Source organism: Maylandia zebra, linkage group LG17 (assembly GCF_041146795.1).
Source record: "Maylandia zebra isolate NMK-2024a linkage group LG17, Mzebra_GT3a, whole genome shotgun sequence".
Lineage (NCBI taxonomy): Eukaryota > Metazoa > Chordata > Actinopteri > Cichliformes > Cichlidae > Maylandia > Maylandia zebra.
The window spans coordinates 12,228,748-12,251,409 of record NC_135183.1 but is presented as its reverse complement, the minus strand read 5'-3'; the positions used below and the strand labels follow the sequence as shown (position 1 = coordinate 12,251,409).

Here is a 22,662-nt window from a genome sequence, read left to right as displayed (position 1 = left end):
AATTTATATTTTATTCCTTCCTAGTTAAATTTACCCTTTTTAATTTTTCATATTTATTTCCTATCTTATTCATAGCCTTTTCCTTTTTTGTTTTCTTTAGGTCACGAGCAGTTGTCCAAGCATTTCACTACATATCGTACTGTGTATGACTGTGTACGTGACAAATAAAATTTGAATTTGAATTTGAATTTGAAATATTACGTTATATTTAATAAGACTTCTCAGGAAAGTGTACTGAGGTCAAAGGTCAGTCCATCCTTCTAAAACTCCCTCCTACTGCTACTACAATTTTAGTCATATTTCAACAAAACTTGTGTCAGGTAATGACTTCCAAGGTTAAATGTGGTTTACTGTGGTATTCCACATAAATACAACTGTTGATGTACCAAATAAGTGTTTTTTTTTGGATCAGTGGGACCAGTGGAAATCATGACAAAATGACCGTTTGTATTAAATGAAAACAGAATTATTAATGAATGCAAGTGTGTTGCCTGGCTTAGAGGAAACATTTGCATCCGGTCTCTAGGAATCTTCTGACAATAAGACGTTCTAAGTGAGTGAGTCATCAATGAATTTTCAGGATCTTAGTTGCCTTTGTAACTTCATTCATTCCTTTCTTACTGCCAGTGAACAGTGCTGTCACAAAGAACAACGTACTGGTCAGCCAGAGGTAGTACAGGAGAGGCTAGCGTGGAGCCTGAGGCCATGTTAAGTCCATAGAACCTAGCAAATGTGCACAATGTTGCCCAGGTTGCTCCTGCACATTTGCTAGATTCTCCACTAGTGTAACATCTCTCAGTCCCAGATGTGGTGGCAGTGCAACATGTCATGCATGGATTGAAGACTGGGTCCAAACTGTTGTCCCATGCATTAACACCAACAACTCTTATACACCATCCATGTTAAAAGAGTAAGGTATCGTTAACAGAAGGTTCAAAGTCAGCGAAGAATGACAGATCCCCTTGTGGCCATGCATCCCAGCCGGGACAAAAGCTCAAACCTCCTTGAAAGATCCTGTGGGTCCCTGCTCAGCAGACTGAGAGGTGTCAGGAACCAGACGTCCGAAGCCACCAAGAGAACCCTGTGGCCAAATGCATCACACTGTTAACCAAGCAAGTGAAGTTTGTGGACGACACTACAGTGGTGGGTCTTATCACCAAAGGTGATGAAACGGCCTACCGGGAGGAGGTCAGTGCCCTGACCCACTGGTGTCAAGACAAGACAAAGACATATATATATATATATATATATATATATATATATATATATATATATGTACACACACACACAAAGATATACATATTTAGTATACACATTCCGTAATGCACATACACTCTTATATTGTACATATATTTATTCATATACCTCACAGATTTACCCATTCTTATATTTTGCTTGTTCTTATGTTATTGTATTTTTACACACCTCTGTTGCTTGTGAAGCTCGCACACAAGAATTTCACTCACATGCACTGTATCAGTGTGTCTGCACATGTGATGTGACAATAAAAGTGATTTGATTTGATTTGATTTGAAGCACATTAGGGGAATCAAAGGGAAAGCATAAAGGAGACTCCCTGGCTAGGCACTGGTGAGAGCATCTACCCTTAGTTGGGCGCCAGCCTATACCAAGAAAAACCATAGATGGCAGAGTTGTGCGCTTGGACAGAAAGATGTCCAACCAGGCTATGCTGTACTGATTCCAAATCATTTGCACTACTTGTGGGTGCAACTTACACTCCCCTTAGGGGACTCTGTGGCAAGAGTGTCAGTCTGTTTTTTTGGTCTGCCCGGGAGATTCATGGTTCTCAGGGAAGTAAACTGTGAATGCACTCATGTTAGAAACCTCTGGGCTAAGTGACTGAGTGACCTCATCACCCAGATGGTTTATGTGAAAGGCTGCTGAGGTGCTTTCTGTTCAAATGAGGACGTGGTTGCCCTAGATGTCGGGAACTCTTCTCCCTGGGGTGGCTGTAGCTCCGGAGGTAGAGCTTCTACTGAGGTAGTATTTACTGACTGGAAGGTTAGTGGTTTGATTCCTTGGCTCCCCCAGTCTGCATGCCAACTGTCCTTGGGCAAGATACTAACCCCATTTGCCCCTGTCTCGTTGCTGCTGTCTTACAGTTTATCCATCTTTAAGTATATAAGCTCTTACATTTTTCATGTCCTTGAGTTGCATTATCTGCCCCTCCCTCTCCCATTACTGCTTTGTGTATTTTCCCTAGTCTTCAGACACTAATAAACATTTCAGATTTCATTGAGATGAGGCTGGGGAATGAGCAAGTGAATTTTCGTTGGTCTTGGATGTCCTCTTCCTTTCCTTTTCCCAGAGCCTTGCTCGCACTTCAGAGTTTTGATTTACGCTGATAAAAAGGGGCTCATTCTGGTACAGCAATCAGATATTTTGATGGATGTTAAAAGATCCCCGAGTTGATGGCAATACAAATTTCAGCAGGTCACAGGGTGGTTTTATGTGACAATGTAAACTCACAACCCCAGCCCGTTATCTGGTGGATTTATGAGAAAAATGTAATTCTCAGCTGGAAAACTCACTGGAGCTGTCTGCTAACTCAGCATATCAACTAATCAGTGAATCGCCCTCATTCTCATACTGGTTTTTGTTTCCTCTCTTTTTTTGTTTTTAACTTTGACCCATAAAATTGGTTATCTTCTCTTTGTTGGACTGTCGTTTTTCTTTTGCAAATAGCCAAAAATCCCTCGCTGTGCACAGGGACATGTTTGTTATTGCTGGAGAATGAGACTGAGGGGGACTCAGTTGGAACTCAGTTGTTAAATGAGGTTTGGATTCTCAGCAGCTGACTGTGTGAAGTAATGATGCTTCCAGCCGCTGATTTCCCGTAATGCTGCATTAATCACTGGACATACAATCCTTAGTAGGGATTCAAGCACAGAATCTCATGAGTCATATCAAATATTTAAATACAGTTACATCCTTTCAATCATTTGCTGTTGTGCAGTCTTCCTTTGGCTTGGGTTAAATATTTTGACAGTTATTTAAAGTGGGATTTTGGAGATAAGTGGATTAAAACGGCTAGTAAAACCAGGAGACAGGGAACAACGGAAAACGAGTAACTTTAAAAAAAAAAATTAAACACTACACGTGGTCTGTGCATAGTGAAATTAAAATAATGGGAATCACATCTGAAACAGTCAAAGAGGCCTTCATACAAATCTACACAAGGCCAAGTTTAGCAACCTACAGCTACTTTTGGTCTTAAGAATTGCAGATACACTATAGATTACAAGGATTAAATGTAACCTTAGGCATGTTTTCACGATTTAAGGTACATTTCTCTTTCTGCGAGGCTGTAGAATGCTGATTTGTAGAAATTGAGTAATATGAAAATTAAGTAGTTAATATACCTCAAATACAAATAATCCTTTGCGTTTCTCTCCGTACCCGATTTTGTATCTGGTTCAGATTTTGAGATGAAAGGGTCAAATATCTGGTGAGTTTCTTTTGGTTTGGTTTGTTTTTTGGAAACATGGAAAGAGTCAGGATGCATTTACAAACTTATGAAAACATAAGAAATTATAACATGTTCAATTAAGAAGATTTTGTAGCAGGACAATCATCCCAAATGAACTTTAAAACTCAGAAGATTAAAGATGACCAAGGAATGCATTTTCATGGACTTTCCTCTACGTGCGCTTGTGGTTTCAATGAATCCGGTGAATCCATCTATGCAGCTTGTTTGAAATTGTTAAGCAGATATTATGCAAGGGCGCAAAGGCAAGAAGTAAATCATGGATGGAAATAAGCCACCCCCCATAAAATCTTATTTCATTTTAATGATCAGATTGTTCAAACATGTTATTTCTTTAGTTGTCAGAAAATCATGTGTCCCAGTCTCCAGTGAGACAAAGAGGGACTATTCCTCCGTTTCCTCCAGGAAAGGGCAGAGCAGGCTGTACCTGCTGCGGAGACTCAGGTCGTTTGGAGTGGAGGGCCCACTCCTGAAGACCTTCTATGACTCTGTTGTGGCTTCTGCTATCTTTTATGGCGTGGTCTGCTGGGGCGGCAGCATCTCTGCTGGGGACAGGAAGAGACTGAACAGGGTGATCCGAAGGGCCAGCTCTGTTCTAGGATGCCCTCTGGACCCAGTGGAGGTGGTGAGTGACAGGAGAACGGCGGCTAAGCTGTCATCCCTGATGGACAACATCTCCCACCCCATGCAGCAGACTGTGACAGCACTGAGCAGCTCCTTCAGTGGGAGACTGCGGCACCCACGGTGTGGGACGGAGAGATTTCGCAGGTCTTTCCTCCCCACTGCTGTCAGACTCCATAATAAAGACTTTAACTGATCAAGCACACACATCCATACATATGCAATAATACTAAGTGCAATAATCCTTTCTGTCATCGTTGTATTTTTACTCAGTTGTATATAGTATTTGTATTTGTATTCTATTTTTATCTTATTGTATATTTATTTTATTTTATTCTACTGTATATAGTATTTTATTTTATTCTATTCTGTACAGTTGTGTACTGTATTTATTCTTATTGTATTCTAATTTTTGCCTCATAACTTTTGCACTGTCCACTTCCTGCTGTGACAAAACAAATTTCCCACGTGTGGGACTAATAAAGGTTATCTTATCTTATCTTATCTTTCCCCACATGAGGGATTTTCCTCTGAACTGAGCAACTCTAGTTGAGGTAAACAGGCGAGATAACTCACTGCACTTCTGCAGTAGGGCAGAAAAGGATACACACCATATGTGTGCTATTGGTATTTCTGTGCTTGCATGGGTTCTGTCAAGGTACTCTGGCTTCCTCCCACAATCCAAAGACATGCAGTTAGTGTGTTTAGGTTAATTGGTTATTCTAAATTACCCATAAGTGTGAATGTGATTGCAAATTCTTTTCTGTCTCTCGGTGTTATCGCTGCAATAGACTTGCGACCTGTCCAGGGTGTACCCCGCCTCTCGACAGCTGGGATAGACTTCAGACTACCCGTAATAAGTGGAAGAGCATGGATGAAGCAGCAGCTGTATGTGAAATTTGTTATAAATCCATAAAATTGAAAGATGCACATGACAAGTTTTATGTTAACCAGACTAGACTTTGTTGAACACTCCTAAAAATAACCCTTTACGTGAACTTAAATAATCGTGGAAAGGATTTCCACATTAATAAATGGCTTTCTATTCACACTTCTGTTTGTATTTGAGTTGGCCTAACAAAATTTGCATGAGTTGGATCATTTCCATCAAATTAAGTTGGACTCAAGTGCAGTAAATAAGTTGATTCATCATTAATTAATTAAGTTGGTCCAACTCAAGTACATTAAGCTGGAATAACAGAATTGCATAATGCTTAAATAAAGCAAGCTCTAACTGGGTCTTGAAATGCCAGATTATGTACAGAACCAGTGCCAAGTAAAGGCTTTTGACTTTGACCTACCTGAGACAAGTCACACAGTGGCTTCAGTGCTTGCTGTACCTTCTTTATCTTTATGATATGACAGCGTACACAAGAGAGGAAAGGGGGGACCTAGACCACTGTATTGAGGGCTAGAGGCTTTGTTACATGGGTTACCTACTCTGCTGTGAGCAACAGGGGTGCCCTACTTTAGAACCTTTTAAAAAATCAAAGAAAATTCCAAAGCAGAAGTATCTTTACTGTCATATTTCTTTTTCAATTTCCAAAAATACCCAGTAAGTAAGATGCACTATGAATGTTGTCTGGTGTGAGTTATTTATTAACATAATAATATTTCATAATTACTGATCTCTCATAATTGCACAAGAAAACCTGAAAAAGAAATAATAAATTCAAATGCACAAGTATTGAATTCACAGAGCTTTTCTGCTTCCAAATGGAAAAGCAAACAACTGAGCGTTGAAGTCACATTCAGTTTTCATCTCCTTGAAAGGGATGACAAAGCAATGGCTGGTGTCTTCTCTGCTCTGTTGTTGGCTCTCCGTCAAACTGAGCTGCACAGATGCACTTACCATCTGTGCATATCTACATTAAATCCTGCTCTTCTCCATTGAAAAAAAATCACTTATTGAATAAAAGCTCTTCAAGTACATTCTGGTGTTGAACCAGTAAATAAATGAACATAAGAATCCACTTCAGTCATGAAAAAATATATATATATATATATTATTCACAGGTAGTATTCTGTTGTTCGTGATGCCTTCATGGAAGGTGAAAGGGCTACTCCAAACTGCCGAAGCAAGACAAGGTGGCGGCATAAATGCATACAGAAGGTGATAGGGCTTAAAAATTAGGGTGAACGATGGCACAAACCAAGATATATTCACTGGTTCACTGATCACTAACATTTTGTCAATCCTCAACGGGAAGTGAGGGTATGCAGTGCTGTGCTGTACACAAAATAAATTAATCAGCTATGACTTCTAATTCAATCAAATTCTAAATATACTTAAAGTTATGTTCAAGAAAAAAAACATTTCGTTTTTATAAGACTTGTAAATTAAAAGAAAAAAAATCGCAAAAATATATTATTCAAATAAGAGAATTCAGTCTATATTGTGTTTAAAAATGTTTTCTGACTCTTAGAGAAAATAAATGAAGAAAGTGCAAAGCATGCAAGAAAACAGGACAATATGACAAACTGTGGCTGAATAACAATGATGGTTTGATGCTATACACAGCTGATCTGTCATATATGTGGAAGCAGACAGGTCACGTGGCCTTTATGTGTCCAACAGTTTGGGTTCTTCATCATCAGTGTTTTCAGACACTACAGAATAGGAGTGTCTGTTATTACCGTGCATCACACTATCTGGAGTCAGAACTGCAAGATATGGAGCGATGCAGAAGACGGATGGAGGAGAGTAGTTATCAAGTTCATACACAGGTACAGCAGCATTGGTCCAGTGTTGGGCTCCAGCTCCTTTCATTATCAAAAGGCATGCCGAGGGTCTCACATAGTTTCTAAGAGGAAAGCAAACAATATGTTTGGCTTAATAGAAGAAAAGTTGAGAAACTGTCCTACAATAGGCTCTTTGGGTTGAAAATTAATTAAAACATTTATATATAAGCTAACAGGAAAATGAAGACAAAAATCTCTTACTTGTCTTACTCTCTGAAGGAGGACCATGCGTGGAGTGGCACTTAGTTTTCTGCAGTAAGAGGATCCAGTAAAACTGTTTGTTATTACACTCTTTGAATTAGGATAGCAAACAGGCTTCAAAGATGCATAACACAAACACTTTTAAGTCTTCCTTTCATGTTTACAATAGATATTACACACATATTGGTTCATTTGCTTACATGCAAAATTTACATCTAATGTTGTTACATAAGTACAAATCTAATCAAGTGAAATTTACTTGAATGGTACACATTCATATTTGAATTAATAAACTTTTGATCTTTTATATTTCAGATGCATTTTACTAATAAAAAGAAGCATTTTTAAAATTGTATTTTGTATTATTCACTGTTTACTATAAAGTAAATTTTGCGGTAAGGTGAATTTAGTATTTACCTTGCGATTTAGTTGATAGTGCAGACTCCGGTCTGACAGCCAGGGATGTTTGAGGGACTCTGTTGCACTCATCCTCCAGCTCTTGCTTTTCACCAGAAGACGTGTGATAAAGTCTTTAGCTTCATCTGAGACGTCTTTAAACTCCTCTTCCTCAAAGTTCCACTCACAGGCCAGGATGTTGTTCAGCGTCTCGTTGTCATCATCCCCCAGAAACGGAGACAAGCCGCTGAGTCTGGACATTAAGAATAATACAGATGTCAGGAACTGTACAGGTTGTGTCTCTGTGTGTGCACTGAATGAACTCCTTGACTCACAGCATATAGGTGATGACTCCAAGACTCCACATGTCCGTTGGGAATGACACAAACTCGTAGTTGATGACTTCAGGAGCTAAAAACTCAGGCGTTCCAAAGTTGACCTTTAGCTTCTCCCTAGGCTTATACCTGTCAGAGGAACCAGAACCATAAGAGAAAAACATACTCAAATAAACCAGTGCATGAAAGATGAGGTGACTATAAATCTTACCTCCTGGCAAGGCCAAAGTCAATGATTTTAATCTTGTTAGTAGCTCTGCTGACACAAAGAATGTTCTCAGGCTGAAAAAGAACACAGATTCTGGTGTCACATATACTGTGTTTTAGAGGCCGTTCTTCTTTTTGGCATAGGTGCAAAAGATAAAGAAAAGAACACAGACAACACCCTAAATTTTATTTCATTAACAGAGATGGAAGCTTTTATTTTGAAACTTTATAAACTTGTCTTTTCATTAGACTGTTTAGGCTCCAAATGAATGTTGTAACATATTGAAAAATAAATAAAAATACTGAAAGAGATTATTCCTACTGTGATGCGAAGACTCAAGTAGGTTTACCTTGAGGTCGAGATGTAAGATGTACATTTTATGCATGTACTGCAGCCCTTCACAGATTTGCCGTATAAATAGCACCGTGTCCAACTCTGTGAGGTTGTAGTTCTCGTCAATGATGCGGTCAAACAGCTCCCCTCCTTCCACACTACCACACAAAGAGAGACACTGTTACAGCCAGTTCGAATTTGTAGAGGCTCTTTTTGTATTGTCACAGACACACACAAACTTACTATTCCATGACCAGGATGATGTCGTTACGCGACTCAAATGCAGCGTATAGCTGAATGAGGTTGGCGTGGTTCAGCTGGTTCATCACCTGGATCTCATTCCTCACCACCTCCTGATAGACGGAAATGAAATGTAAATCAAATTTAAAATCACATATAGGAAAATGACACGTAAATATGGAAGTTAATGAATGACAAAACTATATTAATTTTAATTCAATTGTATTTTTTAGAGCCAAATCACAACAGTTGCCTCAAGGAGCTTTATATTGTAGGTTAAAGATTTAATAATACAGAGAAAATCCCAACAAACAGAAAATGAGCAGCACTTGGTGATAGTGAAAAGGAAAAACTGCCTTTTAACAGGAAGAAACCTCTAGCAGAACAAGGCTCAGGGAGGGGCGGGGCCATCTGCTTTGACCAATTGGGGGTAAGGAGAGGAAAACAAGAAAAAGCCAGTCTGCAAGATTTTTAAAGCTTACAAGGAATAAGTTATGAACACAAATAAGTCATGCTTGTCTTGAGGATTTTCAGTGTGTAACATATCAGCTGTTGAATTTGTAAAAAAAAAAAAAAGACCTTAAAAGCCAAGTGCTGGTTATATTTTGCCTTATTGAAGCATGTCAAAAAGTGCAAGAGTGCCTTTTGCTTCACTGCACAATTATTCCTCTTTGGTCCCTCATATCATAAAACTGGAGCGATCAAACAGGCAGGGTCCTTTCTATGATGTAAGCTACTGCAGACTGCTATAGAAAGGTTGGTTTGGTCAAGATGGTATGTTAGGGACGAGGTAGATCAAATCCTTCATGGCAGTTTTTGCTTGTGGTTCAGTTTAAAATGTTCAATGGAAACAGAAGTTACAGACCTAAGGGACTTGATTAAAAAGTAAATATTTATATTAGCAGCATGCAACTCATAGCAGCCTGTGCTACAGCCATTCGGGGGCATAGTTAGATACAAATAAGACAAAACAGACGTACAGTCAGACACAAAGTGCCAGCTGTTTGGTCGTGGATCATCAGCGACAGCCATGTGGGTCATTTGAGGATCTGGCTACAAGTTTAATGAGCTTTTTAAATACTTCAGATTATAATCTAACCACACAGCTATACTCTGACATCTGACCTCCACCGCATATCTAGTTGACTGAGAGAAATAAAGACACAATGGGGCTGACAAATGCCCATTACCTCAGCGTGTCTATTTTTAAAATCGAATCCTTTATAATGCAGTGATAAAAGTGACCATGTATTAGACTGTCTGAGAAAACTGGCATCTCAGCAGCATCGCTAAATCTGGATTCTGTTTCGTATTCAGCATTAACCAGCCAGTCATTGCTGCACCTTCTCTTTCTGGCTCCGGGCTTTGATGATCTTGGCAGCCAGAGTCAGACCAGACGAGTTCTCTACGCACTTGTGGACTTGTCCAAAACGTCCCCTAATGAAAGAAAAGCAAACACACGGAGGAGTTAGAGGTGTGGACAGATGGGATGAAGAGCCGGAGAACAACCATTCTGTAAATTGGATTTTATTATTAAAAACAAATATTCCTGGCGCTGAAATATGATGTTTCACGTTTGCTGGTGTTTGCTGCTCAAGCGTATTTGGATACGGTTTTGATTGGTTTTGTTCAGGATCTCTTTAATGTTTATGTCGGACCAATTAAACAAAGGGGTTTTATGAATCAGCTGCCATTAAAAAGCTGAAAATTCTTTTAAATATCAAAATAACAATTTGTTTGTGACTCTTACTTATGTCTATACATTATAATAGTTTATTGACTCGTATAGAAATTCAGGCTATGCTCTTGTGTAATTTGACAAATGTGTTTGCGTGCTAAGGAGTAATCTTCTATTTGAGAGGCAGGATTTAGCGCTGGTCTGTTACATCAGAGAGCCCCCTGAGGGTCAGCACCATTTGCCCTTTGGGGGGGCAACTAAAATTATTAGCGCAGGGTGTGAGATCGTCTGTTATTTCATTATTGAGTGCCAGTGCACACTAAGCATCTGTGCCTGTAACTGAGCGAAATGAAAATAAAGTTCTGTAATGAGAGATGAATGTTCTGAGTGTTTCCCTCACCCTCCCAGGACCTCCTCTCTGTTGATAGTGTAATAGGTGGCGATCTGGTGGGGTTTGGGAGTAACGATGCGGTGGTCGAAAGGTGCTAGCGGTGGAGGACTTGAGTCTGAAGAAGAAATGAAAAAGAAAGGCAAAGAGAAGACAAGTTACTGTTACTGAGTGCAGAGAGGGAACGAAAGGCTGAGGAAGAGGTCTCAGCACCCAGAAACAAAGTAGTTTAAAATAGCAGCATGCCGGCGTCTCATTATGTGCTCCGCCAGCTGTGCTCGCTGACATGTTAGTGACGCTCGCACAGGCATGCTGTTATGACACTGAAGCTGATTTAAAGTCTGAGGAACGCAGAGGCAAATGTCATAAAGTAACTCATCAAGCTGAGTCTACACGGAGAGCCTATAGGATGCATGAATACTGCGCTGAGCAGTCCAGGATTTTGAAACACTGAGGTCATGAAGCCTAAATGCATCTTTTATGGATAGCACTGGAAATGAAAAAAAAAAACCCTCAAAGATGCACTATGAAAAGTGTCTGACCGTTTTTTGCTGACTGTCACATATCTTTTATTTGCAGCTTATAGCAGATTTAAACAACAGAAGTTGACCTAAAGTGCTTTTTTACATCTCCCCCCAAAAAATACATTAAAGCTGAAATGCATGTTTTGTTGTGTTAAGTAAAAATCACTGTGTTTTAATGATCATTAAAATGTGTTTTGAGTTTTCAGATTGATGATGATTCATCTCATTCATCATGAAACCCTGTCCTCCTCTAATAGTGCCCTGCATGTTCCTGGGATTGGATCGATATTGAAATTTGCAGTATTGCACAGCACTACTTCTTGATCTTTGTCAGTCTGCGGTCTCTACTCCCTCACATGCACATTGATAAGATACTGCATGTATACAATATATTGACTGACACTGACGGTGATTCAGAGGCCTAAATTTCAAAACACAAGTTCCTGAAATCTTTCCTTACCTGATTTCTACAAACACTCCCATTTACATGTCGTAGCATTAGTTGTAGAAAGCAACAGCCTACACCCCAACCTCCCTGGACCGTTCAGAAAAGAAGCACTCACACACTTTCTTACCAATAATAAACTCCTTTATTTCCTCCGCCGCCTCCCCTTCGTCTTCTGTCTTCGCTTGGTCAGATATGGAGACCTGTGGCTCAGCTCCCTCTACGACCTGTCCATCAGCCCTTTCCACTTTACTGTCCTCCACCCGGCTCTTTTTGAGGTCGTCTTTTCCAAGGTCTTCTTCCGGGACGTGGCGTTTGCTACAAGTGGCCACATCACCAGCCTCCTCGGAGCTTCAGAAAGGAAGGCACAGAATATGAATGTGTGATGTGGTTTGAAGTTCCCCTTTTCCTCCCCCAACAAAATAATTTCCTCTTAGCTGGCTTAATGATCCAAAGAAGTACAAGTAAAGAAAATAAATAGTTAACTTAATGAATTTAATAGCAAGTAGCATAAAGATATATGGTAGCTTTGCTAAGACACACCTGTCATACTGAAGCACAGAGGCCCTGCAGAGCCAGGCTTTTTCTGATTTTGATGATTCTTCTCTATGCGTTGTCTTCACATCATCTTTCACTTTTCCACGATTTTCAAGACTAACATCTTCTCCATTTTGCTTTTCTTCTTCTTTTTCTTGTTCTTCTGGCTCAGAGTCTTCAAATATACCCCCCTCTCCTTCCTCATCCTGCCTTTCCTCAGCCTCCTCCTGCCTTTCGTCTGACTGGGCAACAGAGGTGTGCGGTTCTTCAAGGATCAGCGTTTCCAGATCCTGTCTTCCACTTCTTCCATCCCCCTCAGCCTCTATGTTTATGTGCGAATGCTCGGTGTTCTGCCTGTTGAGCTTTTCCACCTGTTCCTGGAGCACAGGCTCATTCAGGGAGGAGGTGTCTGTAGTGAAGAAAATACACGGATACAACCAGATGTTTGGTGAAAACGCTGTATTATATTTACTAAAAATGAATGTAATCAGATGATTGATAATCCTCAGATAGATGGAATTCACTCATCACATATTTACATCTTATGCTAGTCTGGGTGGTCACTTGCTCGATAAGTCTGGCCCAATTCAGATAAAAATCTCACATCATCCTCTGGATAGTTTGTTGCAGAGTGTTGTGAAGACATGAGTGCAGATCCGGTTCTCAGATCCATATTAAAGCTGTCAAGCTAAGACCTAAATTCTGATCTGTCATCTGTGTTTCAAATTTTGCTCATATATACATTTATTATGCGAGCTTGACATGTAAACATGGGGGATTATTGCAGACAAATACTGTTTAAATTTTATTCACTTTGCCTTTTGTGTTCTGACTGTTTACATGTTGGTCGATGTGAATGTATCCTATTTATTTAGATACTGTTTCATTCTCCTACTTGGGTCTCTTATACTGTCTTCCCTCACTTTTGTCAGATTGCGATGTCTTCAGTGTCTTTTTGCATTTTTTTCTTCTCATTGCCTGAATTTGTAGTGTTTTGTTTGATTTCTCATATATTTAAATAAAGGCTGAACTGCCTCTTGTCTCCCTTTTTATGCTGTTATCCTTCAAACATGATGAAAACTGTATTTATGTCTGCCAAAAAGTCAGCAGATGTAGCAGTGCAGCCATGCGAGACTTCCAGGGATCATTACATAGCTTGTCTACATATAAGATTTAAAATTTTTAAAGGCCTTCTTAATATGTTTCCCATCATTTACTTATATTTTATGTTTTTATGCTAAACAGAACACATATCTTATATTACAAAAACAATTCTCAGAAATCCTGAACTGGTCTCCCTGTTATATTAAAGTCCGTTATATTCCATGATGTACATATATTTCAGATTTATGATGTATTATATGCAGATAACGAGTTTAGAAATTTTGTGGTGGGCTCTGCATAAACTTGTGATTGTGGATTGTGTAATATCTTGTTTGAGTTTACCTGACGTTTCTTGCGGTTTTCTCTTTTTCTGGGCCTTTAAACCTTTCAGGCTCAGCTTGGCTTTTTCCTTATCATCCTTTGCCTGGATGTTAACAGAGGAAAGAAAGATCAGGTTTTAGACATTGTGCGTAACATTCAAAAGTGGGGCAAAACCTGCAATTGGTGGAAACTTCTCATAGAAAGGAAAATTGCTGATAGATGCAGATATTTCCATTTGTGCAATAATGTGACAACAAGCTTCAAAGCAGTTTCTGTTGGGAAGGTTTTCCCTCATAACTCAAGTGTATTGATGTCTTGCTCAGCAGATGCCTCCTTCTGGCCAAAGAGGAAATATGTGGCATTTCAACTACAGCAGTTGAAATGCTACACATCACTCGAATCAGTTCCACACTTTAAAAGAGAAATATTCACTTTATCCCTGCATACAGTATATATGACAGTCGCCATATGGTGCAACAAATCTGTCTCCTTAACCCTGTATCTAAAAAAAGCCTCTAAATCAGCAGTGTAACCATAGATTATATGAATGCATGAACTATGCAATATATGTTGCATGTGTTACACATCTGTAACATATATTCATATTTGGTTACAGCACTAGGAAGTGAGTCTCTCTAATAAATCATGGCATTAAGAACGATTAAGAATTTGACGACTGTTGGACTGAAGCTGTGCAGCTGCACTGCAAGCTGATAAAGACGTGGTCTGGGAAAGATAACCAATGTGACATTAATCATTTACACCTCGGAGGCCGATCACAGTCTCAATGGTAAATCACTTAACATTACAGCAGGCACAGCAGAGCCAAGACCAGCCACATAGGAGTCATATCTAAACTCACAGGAGTTAAAAGGCAGAGTTTTAAAAAACATTGCCATTTAAATGTTATTTGAACTGTCACATATACACAATATGAATACATTCAGTCAAGAGGATACCAATGCAACCATGCTCACTATACAGTGAGACCTTTCACTTTCACTGCCATGTTCAACAATGCAGATAAAAATGATGGAACTTTAAAAGTGCTTTTGCTAGATTCTAGTGGAAAACTTGCTCATGATGTCGTTTAAACTTCTCACCTTCCTGTTGGCTTTCCGTCCAGGCTGTTTGAACAGAAGCTCCACCAACCTGGAGCTCTTTACCACCTCACCGATGAAGCTTATCACCTGCTGGGTGCCCTCCACCAGTTTCTCCACCCCCTCCAACCTGCGTCCCTGACTCTCCATGTGCTCACTGGCCCTCTCCATGGCCCCATGCAGCTCCCTGCATACTGCTTCTACCCCAGACCCACGGCTTTTTCCATGGCTTTCTTCACGTATTGAAGCTAGATCCAAACCCATACCCCTGACATCCTGCGACAGGCCATCCAGCTTGATCAAGACAGTCTGTTGCATGTTGAGCAAACGCTCCATCTGAGAGCTCAGGAAGTCCATTCGACTTTCCACAGATCGCAGGGCAACATCATGAGGAGAGCAAGAGGATGATGATGAAGAAGAGGAAGAAGCAGCTTGAGACTTTTCTGATCCATTTAGAGAAAGCTTCCTTCCACCTGGCTTCTGCCCGTGAAGAGGGTTTGGATCATAAACCTTGGCTAAAGAGTTAACAAGGCTGGAGCTCATGATTGACCTAAACGTGACTTCTAATAAAAAGCGTTTATTTAATCTAAAGTCCAGTTACTCTCACAAAGTCTCAACTAGCACAAAAAACATAGTGCCAGACAAAGCTGCAGACAAGTTGAAAGGACTGGAGGGACAACAGATAGCTCTCTTCCAATCCTTCACCACCGAGCTGAGTTTTAAGAATAGCAAATGGCTGTTCTCCCAATTACAGTGCAACACCGCTGTGGACGTAAGGGACTCGGTGGCCAGTGATAAGAGCTGAGGGCTCGAGTGTACAGTGGGGGATGCTGGGGAGGGTCGCTATGTGACATTTGAGATACTTCAAAAGCCCTTCAGTCAGGTGTTAGAATCCCAAGAATGCTGAACTAAATATGATGCTGTAAAAAGCAAGATAAACAAATATAGTTTAGGGCCAATAAAGAAAAGCATAACATCTCTAAATCTGAAGAGCCCGTGCCATTTTTCAGCAGGTTTAGTCACATTACACCATTAATCGCATTTTCATTTTGTTTTTCACATTGTAACAAGATTGAAGGAGGGATGCCAGCACGTGCGAAGTGGTAAAAAAGTTACTAATTAAAGAGGACTGAGATTATTTCTGAACACTGCCAAATACTATCAGTTTATCGCTTTTTATACCTAACTTGTTTCACTCAGAGTAGCAGAGAGGAGCCATTTAAATTTTTACCAAATCACCACCATTCTGACTATTTAGCAGACTGTTTTCTATCTTTCTGCAGTGTATTGCTGCATTTTTGAGTTATTTTGATTGTATTTATGGTTAAATATGAATATTAAAGATTTTTTTATTTGCTGTTCATTAAGTTTAAAAGTCATCATTTATTTTACAGCTCACTAATCCTGAGCCAACACTGTTCAAGGACAGAAGTTGAGTAAAAGTTAAAAGGGTTTGGTTTTCCTCTGGAGGCCACCAAGTGGAAAGAACTTCCGAGGTTCCCAATATAAGCCTGCTGTCCACACACCGTGAGGGACACAAAGACAACGGGACACAGGTGATCCAGCTGACACCTAAGAACTGTTGATGCAGAGGAGAGGGGGATTGTGGGAGAGGAAACTTCCTGCACATGTGTTGCTGTACAGAATTAAAGAGGACAGACATACACACTGTCGCTGACACACGAGTTCATATTCATGAACAGGCCCACCTACTGAGACGTGACTCTGCACATTGACCTCAAACTTTTCCACATCTCAGTACAGTCTATCAGGAGTAGGCTGAGCGACAAAGCGCTGGCGCCTATATACTGGCACCCATTTGTCAACAACGGAAAAACCTGACCTATACTCTGCTCCTCACGCTGTTCCCAAGTACGGACAGCTCATCAGCTGTCAGGGTTAACACTTGTATCCCCAGTGGCTATTTGCTATTGAAGGTGAGAATGATAAAGGACACGGTGCAAGTGCAGACAGAATGCAAAACATATGGTTGAAATACATGTTTCCTTACTGAAGGAGATCAGTAATCCGGCAAAAGTGTTTTCACACTAAACTGCTTTATAAAGATTATTGCAAAGCCTCTGTTTGACATTAATCAAAGATAAAATACTGTAATTAGTCAGGGTCTAAAACGATATTCAGTGAAACTTCAGAAACAGCTCTCATGCTAAAGTGGATTACTGCAAGTAAACATATAGAAAAATCTGTTTTTTGTAGCTTTTTCAAGCAATTGCTTTGTACGGTGGCCCTAAGAGGTCAAACTGTTTAAGAAAACACCTGAAATTATAAGAAAAACAACTGCAAAAGCACATAAAACGCAACAGAAGTTGTATAAAACACAAAGGACGTAGAAAAAAAATGCAGCCCAAGCTCACAAAAAAAATAATCACAAAACATGACAAAAATACTATATGAGGGAGAAAAAGATGAATGCACAATATCTTCCATCTTTTCCATCTCCATCTGAGGATTCAGCAGTGCTGTGAAGGAGGAAAAAGATGGAAGAGATTGTGCATTCATCTTTTTCCTCCTTCACAGCACTGGTGAATCCTCTCCTTCATGCCTTCACTATCTCAGTGCAGTGTTTTGGTTTCTGTCACTTCAGGAGCTGGTCCGTCACAGTTTTGTTTCCCCCAAAACGCTTCTGTTGTGCTTTTTGACATTTTTTTTAATAGTTCTCTTCTATTTTATTCAACTTCTGATGTGTGTTTTATGTGCTTTTGGAACATTTTCACATTTGGTGGTGCTTTCTGAAGGTGCAGTACATTTGGCCTCACAGGGGCACCATAGTTTTGCACTTGAAACACCACAAACTAAACACCACAGATTCAACCAAAAAGAGGTTTTTATATCTCTGTATCAACGGCCTGTTTCATAAAGGTATTTCTCAGGAGTTTTGCGGATAACTTGGACTCAGGGAAGAACTGGGTGATCAAAAGTCACTGTGTGAAAACAATTTCGAAAATATCTAGTTAAAGAAAATCCAGTCAGGATTCATTCATGAATGACACTATAGTTAACATGTCAGATGGCAAGGCCACCATTCTTTCTCTTGCTCTCTTTATTTTTTGTTGTCTTTAATTAATTAAAACATGTTCTATGTACGCTTGGTGTTCATTTTAAAGTAAGCTGCTCTGACTACATGAATACTTTTGTTAAACTTCAGTACTATATATGTTACAGCAAGTTAGCACAGATCTCAAGCATCTCTTTTGAAAAACTTCAGAAAGTTTTGCACTTAGCCATAGCCACTAAACAATGACCTATAGGAAACACACACAGGCAGTCAAATACACACATGTAATGACTCAAAAGAATTGCTGCCATTAAAATGCTACATACACACAAAAACACTGCATCTCAGGAAAAATTATTATTTTCAGGAGCTGTCTTTTTTGGTTTCTCTTTCTCTCCTTCAAAGATCCTTGCTTCGCCCAAGCTCAGTGAGTTGCTGCCACGCCGTCATGGAGAGTATTGACAGTGTTTATTGTTTCTAAAGGAAGAAGAGGTTACACAGACGTTTCCTGCCACTGCGGTCTTTTTGATTTACATTTGAGAATACTCAAATAGGAATGCCATGATATTTTATATGAAATAAACATCAAATGTGATATGCTGCTCTGTGGTCATAATTGCACTGTGTAAAACCTTTATCTTTTTCAAAGCTACTATTTGTGTAACAAAAAAAAAAAAATCAGACCAGATACATTTTAACAGCATTAAACAATTTTTTCACAGGCAACAACAAACAATACTGCTACAACAAAAAAATATTTTATTATTTAGATTATATTATACTGTCATATACTCAAAAGTATATTGTGCTTGTTTTAGAAATATATAAGTAAAAAGGGAGTAAACAGTACACTATTTTATATGAATGTATCTTCCTTTTCCCTACTTCTTTATTTCCTTATATCAGCATCAGCTCTGAATCACTGCATACTCCATAACAACTACCTTTTGTGGGGACAAATTGTGATACAGTAGATGGCTAAATAAATCTCCACACAGACTCCACACTACAATAGCCAAGAGCCAGTAGGGTCGGAGCAGAGTGCTGGTAGATTGGTCTGGTGGAAGGTTTAACTGTACCCTGTCAGACAAGCTCTGAAATCCCTAGTCAGAAAAGGTTACATGGTAACACGAGAGGCTGTGTGGTACAGGAGCACAGTTTGGGAATGAGGCTGACGCAGCCTAGCCACTCTCACCGCATATAGAATTACTCAGCAGGAAGACACAGACAATTTATAATGCTTCTTCTACTGCCGTGGGCTTTCCAGTAATCCATTATCACTCCCAGAGCCACAATTATAGTCTGTGTCACACATAACAAATGCACGCCTTGGGATGGTTGCTGTTGTGGTAAACCTGGTCCATATTTAACAATGCTGTAGCTTGGCGAGGGAAAGCTGAAATAAGAGGGACATGGTAAGTAGGTAATTTACTTAAGTGATGGATTTTTTCATATTTTTGAGACAAACATTTTTTCCTAGGCTTGCTTATTTATAAACTAGAACACAGAAAAATGGTCTAAAATGTGTTTTCAGTTTCTTGAAATGACAGCAAAATATAAATGTGCATGTGTCAGTAGATTCATGCATGCCTTTTCTATATTTTGCTTCAAATTGATATACTTGAAAAGCAGTTTGGGTCAGGTAGACGAGTGTTTTAAAGGACATAGGAAGAAGTAGGGCTTGTGGATTAAATTGGTGCCTCCTATCCAAATGATTAGACCAGGAAGGGAAGGGATACAGACGAGACATTTTGGACCCACCGACAACAGCTCAGTGGCGGCTCTTTGAGCTTTGGCATGTTCCAGGGTGCTGGTCCAGCTCTGGGACCCCTGGATAATCCAGGGTTTCCCTCCCAAATGGCATCCCTAACCACATAAGATTCACCATACCATGAATATGACTCACACCACGCAACCTTGCTGAGACCAAAGATAGTTGCATTCAGAGAGGGGGTCCTCATCAACCCAGCAGTGTGCTTGACCTGAACAGTAACGAACCACATGCACACTCTTCACACAGACTTCATTTTTACATTTTACATTTTCTTAGAGGTTTTAGTTTGAAATTCTGGAAAAACCTTGAAAAGCTATTTCAGCCCTGCATGCCAGCCAAAGTATGCAAACCCAAGATACCGTCTCTTCATAGTTGTACATTTGAAATAGAAAATTTCAACATATTTTGCACAATCTACACTTTTTCCTTACAGTTCCCTATTAGAGATTTAGTCGTTGGGAGCAACATGAGTCAATTTGAAACTAAAGTTTTGCTAAACCTGCACCATGCAAAGCTGTAGTGATCTGTTCAGCAGGTTATGTAACATTTTGCGTTTAATGACAGGATTGTTCCGTTGTTGATAGACCATATAAGTCTGGCGAGTAGATGCCAATAGGAACAAGTGCACATATTATCTCCGCAGCTCCACCTGCTGCTTTTTTATCTGTCAAACCTGCATGTGTCACCACTGGCCGATGACAGTCTGTTCTTTCCACAGTTTAGCTGCCATGATAACCAGATGGTAGATTTAGCTCTCAGCAGCCTCAGAGCTCAGTGGGACAGGAAAAAATTCTCTTCATAGAACAGAGGTGCTTTATTACGTCAGAAAAGTTTGTGTGTATGTGAAGCGTGTTTGTGGTGCAGGGGGTAGCGAGGATAAGCATGCGGACGTGTTACATGCTAAACAGCATGAATGCATAACCCCGAGTGATATCACACAAATGTCAAATATCAACACTGTATCACATTCCATTTTATGCTAAACTAAAAGCTAATGGTTTAGATTTATTATATCAAAGCTTTTCTCGTACAGAAATCACACTTGCTTAAGTGCTGGCAATGGGCTCGGGCTCATTTTCATGATGCAAACATGCAGATAGACACAGTCCACAGGCACGAACCAGAGACACTTCTGGTATTTACAGGTAATTCAATAACCATGTTGATGCACTTAGGATATCTGGAGACCCCTAGAGCATCCTCCGCAATACTTTTTGGGCTACTTCTTACTTTGGGATACTTTGAGTGTTTATAGAAGGAAATATTCTACATATAAAATTGAAACAAAATCATTGGATATTTAAGGCTTATTATACACTAACTATTAGCTTAGGGCCACGCAGAGACAATTTTGCGAGATAGGATCTAAAAAGTTAAGCCGACACATATTTTTGTTTCAATGCCCCAAAACATGCAAAAGCAGCAAATCTGATACATCATACGTCCAGAGATGGTTTCAATACAAATGGGTTGTTTGGTACAGTCTGAAGTGAAGTCATTTCGTGCATTTTTGCTTTTCATGTGCTTTTTTTTCATAACATGTACCGCTGACAAATGAAACCCTACTTGTGACCCTCACCCTAAAAGTGAGAAGTATAGACATGCACATTCCTGAAGAGATTTGCTATTTATGTCCAATCCAATCTCATCACATTGTCACATCTGGGAAACGTTACGATGCAACACCATCATTTTCAGATAGACCTCCACAATACCCAACTCTTTAACAGAATTGAACAGAGTAGAAGCTGCATGTTTGCAGCGGTACATAAAAGTGTCTGACAGCAATCAAAGTAAGTGCTGTGATTTAAAAAAACAAATGGTGAAAGAGAAACACTTAAATACTTCTTTCTAAATCTGTTGCCGTAGATATATGTTAATGGATTTCTATAATCTGTAGTGATCTGGTCAGGATGTGCAACACTATCATTCTATAATAGTCTTTTAGGTACTAGTTTAAAGTAACATATAACAATGTAACAAGAAGCACTGCACACAGACGTCCACCAAATCAGCTCACTCTCTGGGCAGTATTTACTTTTAACAGAACAGCATTGTAATTTGTGTCTATTCATTTTGCTTTCTTTGTTGATTTTTTCCTAGCGTGGTAAAAATTAGCACAAAGGGCAGGATTTTGTTATTTGCTCTGTTGAAAACTATTTTAATATATGTGACATAATTTTTGACATAATTCCTTAGACAAAACAAGGGCAGTAACATACTTTTAAATAGCTCTATATAGTATTGAAAGACCTTCAGATGAATCTATTAATCTAGAAGGAGAGGTCAGAGGTTATTCACATCTGTGTAAATCTTTATACGATACTTAATTACAGCATCATATCGTATAATTACACTATGTAAAAATAAGTCTGGTGGCTGTATTTTAAAATCAAGTATTTTGCACTTTGGTCTTCTTGCCACTAGATGGAAGTCTGTGATCACAGACCCATCATGGACGGCTCTGCCATAGACTGTCTCTGGTCTATGCGCACAACTGTTGACTACTTGGGAATCTGGAAATAAAAGCATGTTGTCAGAGTGTAGCACCCAGCTGTTCCCTGGTTACTGTGACCCCTGACCTAATGCCCCTGTACAAACATTTAATCGCACAAATCCAAATAGTCAGTGCTTGCCATGGAAGATCTGCTGTACATGGTGACAGATCATAAACACAGCATCCAATCGCATATCTGTTTTACTGAGAGATGAAATTCCATGCTGGCTGGCATTCTCTTACTAACATTAGCTAATTTTGTTTTTGCCTCTTTCAGCACATTTTACATGCATAGCATTTTCTATTAAAGTGCTTAGCATATTTGATTAGTTGATTTAATTAAATAGCTATAATGAGCCCATGAACACTCATTTTACTTGTCCATTCATTACATGCTGCACTTTACATCCCAATGCATCCTTTATAAAGCAGCCTAATTAAGATGATGCTTCTCTCTCTGCTGTGTATTTTGTCAATGCTGATGCTCTGCTGCAAACTCAGGGGAAATAGTATAATCTGGATTAAAATGGGATACATTTTAAACGGACTCATTTGCTATTTTAAAAAGAGCAACACACATACTCTTAATCAGTCTAAAAGCTCTGCAAAATGTCCAGTTTTTACTGAAAATGCCCTTAGATATAGAATAATTGTTGTATATGTAATTTATATTGCTACTGTAAGCAACACAGGC

The 22,662-nt window shown here is 39.4% G+C and overlaps 1 protein-coding gene across 3 annotated transcripts in view; it reads right to left on the bottom strand.

Moving 5' to 3' along the window:
* Window positions 1-5,703: 5,703 nt before the first annotated feature.
* mylk4b (myosin light chain kinase family, member 4b) overlaps window positions 5,704-22,662 on the bottom strand; it is a 34,067-nt gene continuing 17,108 nt past the window's right edge. For 2 of the 3 annotated variants that reach the window (XM_004571765.3, XM_004571766.6), the window contains 12 exons: window positions 13,603-13,684; window positions 12,163-12,565; window positions 11,750-11,970; window positions 10,663-10,768; window positions 9,928-10,021; window positions 8,588-8,697; window positions 8,361-8,502; window positions 8,015-8,085; window positions 7,804-7,932; window positions 7,490-7,721; window positions 7,073-7,121; window positions 5,704-6,933 (listed from right to left, as the gene is read on the bottom strand). In XM_004571765.3, the coding sequence (XP_004571822.1) occupies window positions 6,923-6,933; window positions 7,073-7,121; window positions 7,490-7,721; window positions 7,804-7,932; window positions 8,015-8,085; window positions 8,361-8,502; window positions 8,588-8,697; window positions 9,928-10,021; window positions 10,663-10,768; window positions 11,750-11,970; window positions 12,163-12,565; window positions 13,603-13,684 (1,650 nt within the window). In that variant the 3' untranslated portion in view covers window positions 5,704-6,922. Of the gene's footprint in view, window positions 6,934-7,072; window positions 7,122-7,489; window positions 7,722-7,803; window positions 7,933-8,014; window positions 8,086-8,360; window positions 8,503-8,587; window positions 8,698-9,927; window positions 10,022-10,662; window positions 10,769-11,749; window positions 11,971-12,162; window positions 12,566-13,602; window positions 13,685-14,684; window positions 15,474-22,662 lie in introns of those variants that run through there. The other variant, XM_004571764.5, reaches the window with a different exon arrangement.